We start from the raw sequence: 13175 nt of genomic DNA on the forward strand, positions 1-13175 counted from the left end.
ATGATGAGAGAGAATCATTGACCGGCTGCCTCCTGCACGCCCCCTACTGGGGAATTGGGCCCACAGCCCAGGCATGTGCCCTCAACAGGAATTAAACCTGGGACCCTTCAGTCTGCAGGCTGATGCTCTATCCATTGAGCCAAACCAGTTAGGGCTACTGAGGTTTTACTTGAAGGATTCAGTTATTCACCTCTAAGGTGTACTTAGAACATTTTGATACTAAGATTATTTCTTATCCTATAATAATCCTCATTGATTTTCTCTTTAATTATTGCTCAGGTGACCTTACTTTATGATGCTGCATATCATGTCTATCCACCTAATGAAATTCCACATCTTTTTTTATTATTTGTAATTTCATTTTGAAATTCATCGGTATTATATTTGCATTGCATTGTCCAAAGTACTACTTGGCAATCACTATTGTTGACAAAAGTGAGATACATGGAAACGTTAAGCCAGAAAGCATGTGAGAGTGGTAACCCATTTATAGGTGTCAATTTCCTTATTGAATATTTTTAAGTTATAACCTTGTTTTCTTATGCAACCTTATAAAAATGTGGATTTTCAGGTAATTTTTTAAAAATTAAGTAAACAGCCTTTTCATCCACCTCTGCCACTCCAGTAAAAACAGTTTAAAAACCAGACTCCTAGCCCTAACTGGTTTGGCTCAGTGGATAGAGCGTTGACCTGCAGACCAAAGGATCCCAGGTTCGATTCCAGTCAAGGGCATGTACCTTGGTTGTGGGCACATCCCCAGTAGGGGGTGTGTAGGAGGCAGTTGATTGATGTTTCTCTCTCATTGATGTTTCTAACTCTCTATCCCTCTCCCTTCTTCTCTGTAAACAATAAACAAAATATATTAAAAAAAAAAAAAACAGACTCCTAGCCCCGGCCAGTATGGCTCAATGGTTGAGTGTCAGCCCGTGGACTGAAGGGTCCCTGGATCTATTCCAGTCAGGGGCACATACTTCGGATGCAGGTCCAATCGCAGGCCTGGTCAGGGTGTGCGCAGAAGACAACCAATTAATGTGTCTCTCTCATATCGATGTTTCTCTCTCTGTATCTCCCCCTCCCTTCCACACTCTCTAAAAAAGAAATGCCCAGCTGGTGTGGCTCAGGGGTTGGGCGTGGACCCATGAACCAGGAAGTCATGGTTTGATTCCTGGTCAGGGCACATGCACGGGTTGCAGGCTCAATCCCCAGTAGGAAGTGTGCAGGAGGCAGCCGATCAATGATTGTCTCTCATCATTGATGTTTCTCACTCTCCTTTTCCCTTCCTCTCTGAAACCAATAAAAATATATTTAAAAAAATAAAAACTAGACTCTTTATTGCAAAATAGTCATGGGTATATAAAGTACAGCATAGGGAATGTAGTCAGGAATATTGTAAGAACTATGCATGGTCCCAGGTGGGTACTGGAAATATTGGGGTGAACACTCTGTCTATATACCTTTTTAAAAAATATATTTTTTTTATTGATTTCAGAGAGGAAAGGAGAGGGAGAGATAGAAACATCAATGATGAGAGAGGATCACTGATTGGCTGCCTCCTGCACCCCCCTACCCTCCCCCCCACCGGGAATTGAGCCCACAATCCGGGCATGTGCCCTTGATTGGAATCAAACCTGGGACCCTTCAGTCCACTGGCTGACACTCTATCCACTGAGCCAAACCAGATAGGGCTCCACATACCTTTCTACATGTGGAGGCCTGTTAATAATCACTGTATTACTTTGACTGTAGCATTTCACAATCCTCATTGGCTATATCTATCTACAAAAGCATTTCAAAAGTACTATATTTTTGCAAAAGCTCTGAAGGTACTTCCACTTGCCATTGTTTAATTCTGATCTAATCTCGCCAAGCTCAGGTTTTGCAGCCCTGAAGTCAGGCATGTGGGTGCATGGATCAGAGAGCTGTGCATACACAGGACTCTGACTGAATCAGTACTTTTCCAACCGGGGCCTGGCTGCTGACACACCGTGGCGGCAGCAGATTCAGATGAAGGACTGTCTTCTTCTAACCTGCTCCTAATGATTCTGCCTCTGCAGGTACCACACAGGACAAGGAATTGCTCTTTCTAAGATAATTAAGTAATTAATTTAAAATATATTTTAAAAATTAATTTCAGAGAGGAAAGGAGAGGGAGGGAGACAGAAACATCAATGATGAGAGAGAATCATCGATTGGCTGCCTCCTGCACGCCCCCTAGTGGGGATCGAGCTGCAATCTAGGCAACCAGGGCATGTGCTTGATGGGAATTGAACCCCAAACTCCTAGTTCACAGATCAAAGCTCAACCACTGGCCATGCCGGCAGGCAAGGAATCTCTTGATTCAGGCTTCTAGGCGCTTCTCCTAAGTAGCAGGTTTGAGAAACAGATGAGTTGAACTTTAAAGCCCTTTCCAAGATTCAAAACCTAACATTTTAACTGCATCAGGAAACCACTGAAAGAGCTATTTTTCACTTAGAGTCTTACCTGATCCACCTGAAATTATACCCTATTGGTAGTCATCAACTCTGATGGCTAGCCTTCTGAGAAAAGGATGCTACCTTGAAACTGGAACCCTCAGACAGCAAAGAAACAGAAACTTAAACATCGAGAGAGTTCTTCCACTTTTTTCTTTTATCCCTTGATTATAAATCATAACTGAGTCAACCAGTCAAAAATAAATGTAGTCCAGCTGGCATTGCTTAGTGGTTGAGCATCGACCTATGAACCAGGGGGTCACAGTTCAATTCTTGGTCAGGGCACGTGCCTGGGTTGCAGGCTCAATCCCCAGTGTGGGGTGTGCAGGAGGCAGCTGATCAATGATACTCTCTCATCACTGAGGTTTCTATCTCTCTCCCTCTCCCTCCTATTCTGAAATCAATAAAATATATTAAAAGAAAATAGAATAAATGTATAAATACTATAAAAGCCTTAACAAGAAAACATTTCAATAATCCATTGATTTTATATTGATTCTAGGTCAAATTTAATTTCCGAATAATAAAATACCTTTAGACAATTTTATTTCCCAGAAAACCTGTTACGGTATGATACTTAATCAAATGTTTGTCACCTTTCCAAAATGTTAAAAATGTAAAAAGAAATATTAAAAAAGAGAATAAACATACATAGCTTTAATGCTTTCAGTGAGGTTTGTTTCAAAAGAGAGGAACTGTTTTCCTCTTTTTGTGAAACCTCGAATCTCAGATCCTGCAGCAACAAAAATTTTCTCCTGGGGTGTGTTGAGAATGCCTCCTAGCTCCAGTCTTGCGATCTTCTGCCCCGGTAAAGTCTTGAACACTGCCTGCAGGAATCATGGGGTGAAATTAAGTAGACAAAGTTACTAAGAGCATTTTCCTTTACTGTAAAAAAGCTGGCATTTTAAATTTACAAAAATACTATAGTTCTACTATATAGAAATACTTTTAGATACAAACTAATTTATTTCAGTAGGTCTTCTGGGTTTTTTGCTAAATATCTTGAAATTCTGGAATACTTTTCCCACACATATTTCAGTGACATTATTAAAACCTAAACCCTTGCAACCCAGAGCAGAGCTCACTGAACAGGCATTACATCACTACTTTGTCAAAATGCAGAGCCGCAGGCCAACCCCAGGTCTGCAGAGTGAGAATCTGCACTTTTTCACAAGATTCCCCGCCCTGGTCCCAACGGACATGTTGTTACACTGAATCTTCTTTTTAAAACTAACCTCTCCTAGTTTCTCTATAATTTTTATAAATGTCAGTAGTGTAACTAACTACATAACTTACTGGAAACCTTGACTTACTACTTCTCTATTGAATGGGAAACAACATTGGTATTAATTTCTTCCTGCTTATTTTCCATTTTATTACTGGCATCAGATTCTTCTCTTCTGTGACTTTAAAATATCTGAGAGGAAGCCCTAGCTGGTTTGGCTCAGTGGACAGAGCGTCAGCCTACAGACCAAAGGGTCCCAGGTTCGATTCTGATCAAGGGCACGTACCTCGGTTGCAGGCTCCTCACTGGCCCAGGCCCTGGTCGGGGCAAGTGCAGGAGGCAACCAATCAATGTGTTTCTCTCCCATTGATATTTCTTTCTGTCTTTCCCTCTCTCTTCCTCTCTTTCTAAAAAGCAATGGAAAAATATCCTCAGGTGAGGATTTAAATAATAAAAATAAAATATCTGAGAGGATATACGAATAATGGAAATATTAATTTTCTGATAGTTTTCACTTTCTTTATCTTTTTGTAAATCCCATATAAAGTATAACGAAAATTAGAGTTCCCATCTCAAACCCAGTCCTTGTAAATTATGATCTGTGGCTATGATGCTGTAATAACCACTTCCTTGATTAGGTTACATGAAGTGGCAAAGGTGAGGGACAATCACCTCCATGGAACACTGTGCTATGTGAGCCTGCCTCTTAGAGACCTGGCAGGTTTTCCTGCTGGTCCGAGCAGTAGGTCACAATGCTGTGAGGGCCTGGGAGAGAACCACCCAGCAAGGAACTGTCGGGGCTCCAGAGGCTGAGACCCACCCTGGCTGACAGACAGCAATAAAGAGGGGACCTCAGTCCTTCAACAGCAAGGAACTGAATTCTGCCGAAAACCATGTGAGTTTAGAACAGGATTTTGAGCTCCGGAAGGGAATAGGGCCTGGCTGGCGTCTCCATTGCAGCCATGTGAAAATTTGAGCCCAGACTCCTGGCCCAGAGAAACTGAGATAATAAACGTGTGTTGTGTTAAGCCCCTAAGTTTGAGGTAATTTGCTCCTCAGCACACAAAACTGATAAATCACCGTGGGCTGCCAAAGGTGTTTCACAAATAGCCGGCAAATGACTCTTGTGCTGTCTGTAGCCTCGTACTTCATATAACTATTTCCCGCACAACCCATTTTTCACTGAATTTTAGAAAATTTTTAATGTAGGATTATTCAATAAGTGGTGTGTTTCTCTTAGAAATTCTTGTTTTCCCCTATAAATGCTGTACATACCACTGCTTCTCCTTTCTTCATGCCAAAGCACAAAACTACCCCTTCATGATCTCCAATAACCACCTGTAATAGATTGAAGAGAATCTACAATTATAATTATTATACCCTATTAACTATATGTGGAGAAAACAATATTCTCAATATATAAATTGTGATTTTAAAAGCAGAAATCAGAAAATCTAGGACACCCCCTCAAAAATTAATCCTCCAAAGAATTATAGAAAAGGGTAACTAGAAGGCCATGGAGAGTGGTTATGGAAGGAGGTGCTCACATGCTCTGCTCCTACAATGTAAAAGCACAAGAGAATAGGGACAGAGATGGCAGGGAGGTCATTTCTTTTTTTCTTAACTGAAGCATAAGGACATTTTAAGATTAATTTTCAAAATGTTGCCAAATAATTATCAGAATGACTGATTTGATATTTTTAAACTTGTTTAATGGAAAACTTTTAACATATGCAAATGTACACAGAATATCATAATGAATTCCCATGTATCCATCACCTAGCTTTAACAATGACTGATTATCCAATGTGGCCAATGAATTACTCTGAAATAAATAGAAAGGGAGAATTTAACATCTCTTTCTCAGAAATTGATCAAGAAGACAAAAGAAATAGATTAGAAAAACAATTACCTTTGATCTAATATATAAGCATCCTATCTAATAAAAGAGAAACATGGTAATTAGCGTACAACCGCTACCCTTCCTGTTGGCTAATCAGGGCGATATGCAAATTAACTGCCAGCCAAGATGGTGGCCCGGCAGCCAGGCAGCTGATGGGAACAGGGAGGCTTGCTTGCTTCAGTGACGGAGGAAGCCAAGCTTCCCCGCCTGCCTTGCCGGCCTCTCAGCTGCACTCTAAGCAACATTGTAACAAATATAGAAGCTAAACAAAACCCCGGGCTTCAGCCAGCAGGACTGCAACATTGTTTCAAACACAGAAGGTAAACAAAGGCCAGAAACCTGCTTTCAGCAGCGGAGGTCTCATAGCTGGAGCCGAGCCTCAGAGCTAAAGCTGGCCCAGAATAAAAAAAAGGAAAAAAGGACAGGTTGGGAGCTTCAGTCACCTGCCAGCCTGAAAACGGCCCTCAGCCCCTCACCCAGGCTGGCCAGGCACCCCAGTGGGGACCCCCACCCTAAAGTGTGTGTGACCAGATGCAAACAGCCATCATCCCCTCACCCAGGCTGGCCAGGCACCCAAGTGGGACCTCCACCCTGATCCAGGACACCCTTCAGGGCAAAACAGTCGGCCCCCACCCGTGCACCAGGCTTCTATCCTATATAGTAAAAGGGTAATATGCCTTAAAAAAAAAAAAGGGGGTAATATGCCTCCAAGCACCGGGATCAGCGGAGCCGCGAGGCCTCCCAGCACCGGGATCAGCGTGACAGGGGGCAGCGACCAAACCCCCTGATCGCCCTGCGGCTCTGTGTGTGACAGGGGGCGGGGCCACAACCTCCCTATCGGCCTTGCTCTGTGAGTGACAGGGGGGAGCTCCTCAACCCCCTGATGGGCCCTGCTCTGTGCGTGACAGGGGGGCGCTCCCCAACCCCCTGATGGGCCCTGCTCTGTGTGTGACGGGGGGAGCTCCTCAACCCACTGATCAGCCCTGCTCTGTGTGTGACAGGGTACGGAGCCCCAACCCCCCTGATGGGCCATGCTCTGTGCGTGATAAGGGGCAGCACCCCAACCCCCTGATCAGCCCTGCTCTGTGCGTGGCGGGGTAGCGCCGCAACCTCCCTATCGACCCTGCCTGAGTGTGACAGGGGGTGTTGTCCCAACCCCCCAATCGGCCCTACCCTGAGCGTGACTAGGGGTGGCATCGCAACCTCCCAATCCGCCCTGCTCTGTGCATGACAGGGGGCGGCGCCCCAACTCCCCAATCGGCCCTGCTCTGAGCCCGACCAGGGGCTGCACCTAAGGATTGGGCCTGCCCTCTGCCATCCAGGAGCAGGCCTAAGCCAGCAGGTCGTTATCTCCCGAGGGGTCCCAGACTGCAAGAGGGCACAGGCCGGGCTGAGGGACCCCCTCTCCCCCCCCCGAGTGCACAAATTTTTGTGCACCGGGCCTCTAGTCCTATATAATAAAACCCTAATATGCAAATCGACCAAAGAGTGGAACAACCTGTGGAATGACGGGTTGTTATGATATGCACTGACCACCAGGGGGCAGATGCTCAACACAGGAGCTGCCCCCAGCCCATAAACCCTGACCCATTGGCAGCAGGTGGGGGGGGGGGGGGGGGGCTGGTGACTGGGTGGCGCCAGGCCAGCTAAGGTGGGTGCGAGCGGGGGTCCCGATCACCCCGCTGGTCACACCACAGATCGATCCTGATCACTGGCCAGGTCTAGGGACCCTACCCATGCATGAATTTCGTGCACTGGCCTCTAATATATATATATATATATATATGTGGGAGGGGGTGTGTGTGTAAATAAGGCACTCATCCCAAGAATCAAAGTATAAATGTTCTTTTCAAGCACAAAATTGGCCTACTATTAGGATATAAAACAAGTCTCAAATATAATAACATTGATATTGTGCAGACTTTGTTTTTAGGCCACTGATTCTTAACTTTCTACAGGGGATCACAAACCCCCTTGTGTATTTGATGAAAATTGTGGACTTTCTCCCTAGAACAATGAGCATTCACAAATAATTATGTTCACATTTCCAGATTCATTGATCTTTGAAAAGCTGAAAAAAGACATAGTTAAGGTTTTGATTTTTTGACAATACACTACGCAATAATTTGTAAAACAATCTATTACAGGGATTGCCAAAATGGGTTCCTAGACATATGGAAGTCAACGAGAACCTTTTAGAAAATCTGCCCAGTCAACACATTTTTCTAAGAAAGATTTTATTTTCCTTTTTATTAGGTGGGTATTTGCAATGATGATACAGAATTGATGGGCAAAGTTAACGGTATCGGACCAGAAATAAAACAAACACCAAACAACCAGTAACCTGTAATCTTCATCATCAAGTGAGAGTTAAGGGAAAAACAATCTAGTTTCATGTGACAATGTCCTTGATGAAGCAATAAAAATTATTAATCTTATTAAATATTGACCCTTGAACACGTCTTTTTAATATTTAGTGTGAAAAAAATAGGAAGTGTGCATTAAACACGTCTGCTGAATACCCAAAAAGCACTTGTATCATTGTCTGAGTGATGAGTGACACTATCCATTTTTTTCAAGAAACAACATTTTTAACAATGAAAGAATAATCAGCAACTATTGCTGTTAACACATGAGTATTTCATGGACTTTAAGAAAAAACTGGAGGAAGTGAGATTATTTCAAAGGAAAGCCACTGACAGTATTTGCTAATATGGTAAAGTCTGAGCTTTCAAGAGAAAATCAGTACAGTAGGTCCTCAGGTTACGTCGGAGATCCGTTCCTATGGCAACGCAATGCGATTTTCACTGTAAGTCAGAACCCACCTACATAAGCACCTATGTCACTCACATAGAGCACATACACAGCAGTAAAGAAGTGAAACAGTAAAAAAATTCTAAAAGAAAGATAACAATTCCTGACATTTACTTGTGGTAAATAAATAAAAAAACAAACAAACATAAAGCACATATGTACATATGTCGAAATGACGGGACTTTTTTTTTTAAATAAATACTCTAAATGGGAGATGGCGACATAACCAAGAAACAACGTAAGTTGCATCCGACGTAACCCAAGGACTGCCTGTATTTTGGAAAACTTGTATCTGCCACTGTGAGGCTGACAGCTTCAGAATTCTTAACTTTTCTGATGAGACCAGGAACACTAATAAATGTGACATGTTGTGTTTTTTAACTGATTTTTGGAGAGAGGAAGGAGAGAGAGAGAAACATTGACCTGCTCTTGAACCAGGGACCTTTAGGTGCACGGGGCAACGTTCAACCAACTAAACCACACCGGCCAGGGCCAAATGTGATGTCTGATATTCTACAGTAAAACGTGTTACCCTGGTAGACACATACAATCTGGTACACACAAATACATGCATAAGTTATTTCCAGAAAAACAGAATATGATTTTAATAAGTTTGCTTATACTATTTACTAATTGTGCATAACCTATCTACACTAATTAAAGAGAGAAATGGTAATTGGCGTACGACGCTACCCTTTTCATTGGCTAATCAGGGCTATATGCAAATTAACTGCCAACTAAGATTGGCAGTTAACTGCCAACAAGATGGTGGTTAATTTGCATATGTAGGCACAATGCAGGGAGGCGAAAGGGAAAGCAGGAAGAAGCCCCCTGCCACTGACAGTGATCGGAAACCCAGGGGGGAGCTAAGAGCTGGGGGGCCGCCTTTGCCCTGCCCCCCAGCCATGATCGGAGAATCAGGTGCCTTTGCCGCCCTGGCCAGTGATAGCAGGAAGTAGGGGTGGAGCCAGCGATGGGAGCTGGGCACGGTCGAAGCTGGCAGTCCCGGGAGCTAGGGGTCCCTTGCCTGGGCCTAAAGCGAAGCCCACGATCGCGGGGCCGCTGCAGCTGCGGGTCCCCGCTGCCCGGGCCGGACGCCTAGGCCAGAGGTGTTAGGCGGAGCCTGCAACCGCGGGGAGCTGGGGGTCCCCTGCCCAGGCCTGACACCTCTGCCGGAGGCCTCAGGCCTGGTCAAGGGGCCGATCCGGTGATTGGTGATCGGAGGGTGATGAGGGTCAACTCCTCTGGCCGAGGCATCAGGCCTGGGTGGGGGGCTGGGGGTCCCCTGCCCAGGCCTGATGCCTGGGCCAGAGGCGTCAGGCTTGGGCGGGGGGTGGAGCAAGCAATCAGAGGGAGATGGGGGTCCCCTGCCCAGGCATGATTCCTGGGCCAGAGGCCTCAGGCCTGGGCGGGGGCCAGAGCCAGTGATCGGGGGGAGATGGGGGTCCCCTGTCCAAGCCTGACACCTCTGGCGGAGGTGTCAGGCCTGGGCAAGGGGCAGATCAGGCGATCGGAGGGTGATGGGGGTCTACGCCTCTGGCCGAGGCATCAGGCCTGGGCAAGGGGCAGAGCCAGCAATCGGAGGGGTCTGGGGGTCCCCTGCCCAGGCCTGATGCCTGGGCCAGAGGCATCAGGCCTGGGCTGGGGGCAGAACCAGTGATGGGGGGAAATGAGGGTACACTGCCCAGGCCTGCAATTGGAGGGTGATGGGGGTCAACGCCTGAGGGCTCCCAGTATGTGAGAGGGGGCAGGCTGGACTGAGGGACACTCCCCGCCCCGCCCCACACACACACCCAGTGCACGAATTTCATGCACCGGGCCCCTAGTATCTACACTAATAAAAGAGAAAAATGGTAATTGGCGTACGACGATACCCTTTTCATTGGCTAATCAGGGCTATATGCAAATTAACTGCCAACAAGATGGCGGTTAATTTGCATATGTAGGCACAATGCAGGGAGGCGAAAGGGAAAGCAGGAAGAAGCCCCCTGCCACTGACAGTGATCGGAAACCCAGGGGGGAGCTAAGAGCTGGGGGGCAGGGCAAAGGCGGCCCCGGGGCTGCCTTTGCCCTGCCCCCCAGCCATGATTGGAGAATCAGGCGCCTTTTCCGCCCTGGCCAGTGATAGCAGGAAGTAGGGGTGGATCCAGTGATGGGAGCTGGGCACGGTGGAAGCTGGCAGTCCCAGGAGCTAGGGGTCCCTTGCCTGGGCCTAAAGCGAAGCCCACGATCGCGGGGCCGCTGTAGCTGTGGGTCCCCGCTGCCCGGGCCGGATGCCTCAGCCAGAGGCATCCTGCAGAGGTAGGGGCGGAGCCCACGCGATCGCGGCGCCCCCCACCCCCCACTGCCACTGCAGGTCCCCGCTGCCCGGGCCGGACACCTAGGCCAGAGGCGTCAGGCTGGGCAAGGGGCCGATCCTGTGACTGGAGGGTGATGGGGGTCAACGCCTGAGGGCTCCCAGTATGTGAGAGGGGGCAGGCTGGGCTGAGGGATACTCCCCCCCCCACACACACCCAGTGCACGAATTTCATGCACCGGGCCCCTAGTATATATATAAAAGGCTAATATGCTAACTGTCTGACCGACCGACCAACTGGCCGCTAGGATGCACACTGACCACCAGGGGGCAGACGCTCAATGCAGGAGCTACACTGACTTGGCAGTGGCAGTTCTCAGGTGACGCACCCCGAAACCAGAGAGGAGGGAACCCGATTCCTCGCAGGGTCGCACAATTCCACCTTTGGCCGTGGGTTATGTTGCTGCTGGGGCACTATCGCCCCGAATCTGGTTGACTGCACACTTGCATTTGCGTTCCACACCCTGTACCACAGCAACTTTGCAGAGTGCCCTCTCGCACTCTGGGACCCCTGGGGGGATGTCAGAGAGCCAGTTTCGGCCGGATCCCCACAGGCCAGGCCAAGGGACCCCACCTGCCGGAGGGACCCGGCTCACTCTGCAGATGCTGGGGAGGGACTGCGGGAGGTTGGCTCCAGGGCGTGTCCGGCCCATCTCGCCCAGTCCCGCCCCACCGGCCACCTTCTAATTAATTTCCTTTCAATGTGCACGAATCCATGCACCGGGTCACTAGTAAGATTATAATGTTCTAGAAAATGACTGTTTGTAAATGTCACTTGGTATCATTGCCACTCTCACATTCGCACTGTAAAAAGAATAGCTCGTTGCTAAGGAAGGAAACACAAACCCCCCTCTGCTGCAGCTGAGGAGACGTGCAGAAATCGCATCTCTACTGTACCTTTTGTGTGGCGCTGCCTCTGGTGGCCGGAAGCAGCTTCATGGTCTTCTGAGATGTGACTCCCACCTGGAAACACAGCAGCACCCAGTGAATGTCCTCTCTCCACCGTCCTCTCAGTCACTACATCAGAAATTAGCAGGACCGGCAGAGGCTGCCCACAGGGAGTTTAGTTTTCGCGGCAAGCGTTAGTGATACAAGGTAATTATTACTATCAGCGATGAACTGGTTATCTAATGAAATATGTCACAAAAGTCAGAAGACAGGAAGCAACTCCCAAACAATAAAATTTACCTTTGTCAAAATGTATGCTGTCAAGCCAAAAAAAAAAAAAAAAAATTGTGACCTTACTGACAAGCTACTTCATGAAAAAATATTTCTAGAAGCCTTCTTTTACAAGTTCATACACTTGTGAAAGAGGTTTTTTGTTTTGTTTTTTTGGTAAAGGAATTTAAAAATCCTTTATTGGACACAGAGTAATTATTAAAAAGGCAACACAGAAGATTTTTGCTAAAACACCAAATATCCTGATGGCCATGATGTCCGATAAAACTGACGCTGAAGATGGTTTAGCAAAAGGGACAGAAGAGGAAGAATGGCTTGTTCCCCCGGGGAACTGTCACAGCGGTGCACTGCCAGCTAGGGGAGGAGGACCAGAGGCAAGCTGGAGACAACAACCAACCCAGAAGGCATTCCCAGGCAGTGCACGTCTGTTATTCTGCATGCCAGGGAGTGGTATTACAGTTTAAGAGCAGGTCCTTGGGCCCTAGCCAGTTTGGCTCAGTGGATAGAGCATCGGCCTGCAGACTGAAGGGTCAGGACTGAAGGGTCCCAGTTCGATTCCGGTCAAGGGCATGTACCTTGGTTGCGGGCACATCCCCAGTGGGGACTGTGCAGGAGGCAGCTGATGGATGTTTCTTTCTCATCGATGTTTCTAACTCTCTATCCCTCTCCCTTCCTCTCTGTAAAAAAAAAATCAATAAAATAAAAATATATTTTAAAAAAATAAAAGCATGTCCTTGGATTTGGACTTGGAAGCATCAGTCTAGGAAGGGACGTGGGGCTGGAGGCTGGAGGCTGGATGGAGGCTGGGAGCCCAATCCGGAGGCTGTTTCACGTACCCGAGCAACGGAGGGCAATGGAGACAGAAATGGGACCTATTCCAGAGGCGTTTAATTTGATGAGCAAAGCGGGGCGCGGTGACAGCGGGAGGCGGGCGGGAGCCGGTGGGGTCGCCCAGCACAGCGCCCTGGCAGGTGACCGGCCACACGTGCACCCCGGCCCGACGCGCTGGCCGAGCCCCCGGACCCTCCTCCGTCCCAGGACCATTCGAATGTCCATGGGGATCGGAACTCGGCTGCGGTCTGGCCGCAGGGGCGCTCCGGGGAGGGGACGGGGAGACGGGGACTCGGGGTCAGAGGGATCGGGGGTCGCGTCGGAGCCCGAGGCGCCGGCTTCCTTTCCAGGCGCCTTGGACATTCGCGGACGAGCCGGAGCTGCCCGGGAGGAGGG

General features: G+C 47.7%; 1 protein-coding gene across 3 annotated transcripts in view; it reads right to left on the bottom strand.

Moving 5' to 3' along the window:
• Positions 1-13175, bottom strand: part of BBS7 (Bardet-Biedl syndrome 7) — a 48615-nt gene that overhangs the window by 35094 nt on the left and 346 nt on the right. For 2 of the 3 annotated variants that reach the window (XR_009452901.1, XM_059695597.1), the window contains exons 2-4: positions 11667-11732; positions 4972-5034; positions 3123-3298 (exon numbers count right to left, since the gene is read on the bottom strand). Coding sequence is in view for 2 of the 3 variants with exons in the window: in XM_059695597.1 (XP_059551580.1) it covers positions 3123-3298; positions 4972-5034; positions 11667-11732 (305 nt within the window). In the remaining variant the exon portion in view is untranslated. Of the gene's footprint in view, positions 1-3122; positions 3299-4967; positions 5035-11666; positions 11733-13175 lie in introns of all 3 variants that reach the window. The other variant, XM_059695598.1, reaches the window with a different exon arrangement.

This window comes from Myotis daubentonii, chromosome 5 (assembly GCF_963259705.1).
Source record: "Myotis daubentonii chromosome 5, mMyoDau2.1, whole genome shotgun sequence".
Classification (NCBI taxonomy): Eukaryota; Metazoa; Chordata; class Mammalia; order Chiroptera; family Vespertilionidae; genus Myotis; species Myotis daubentonii.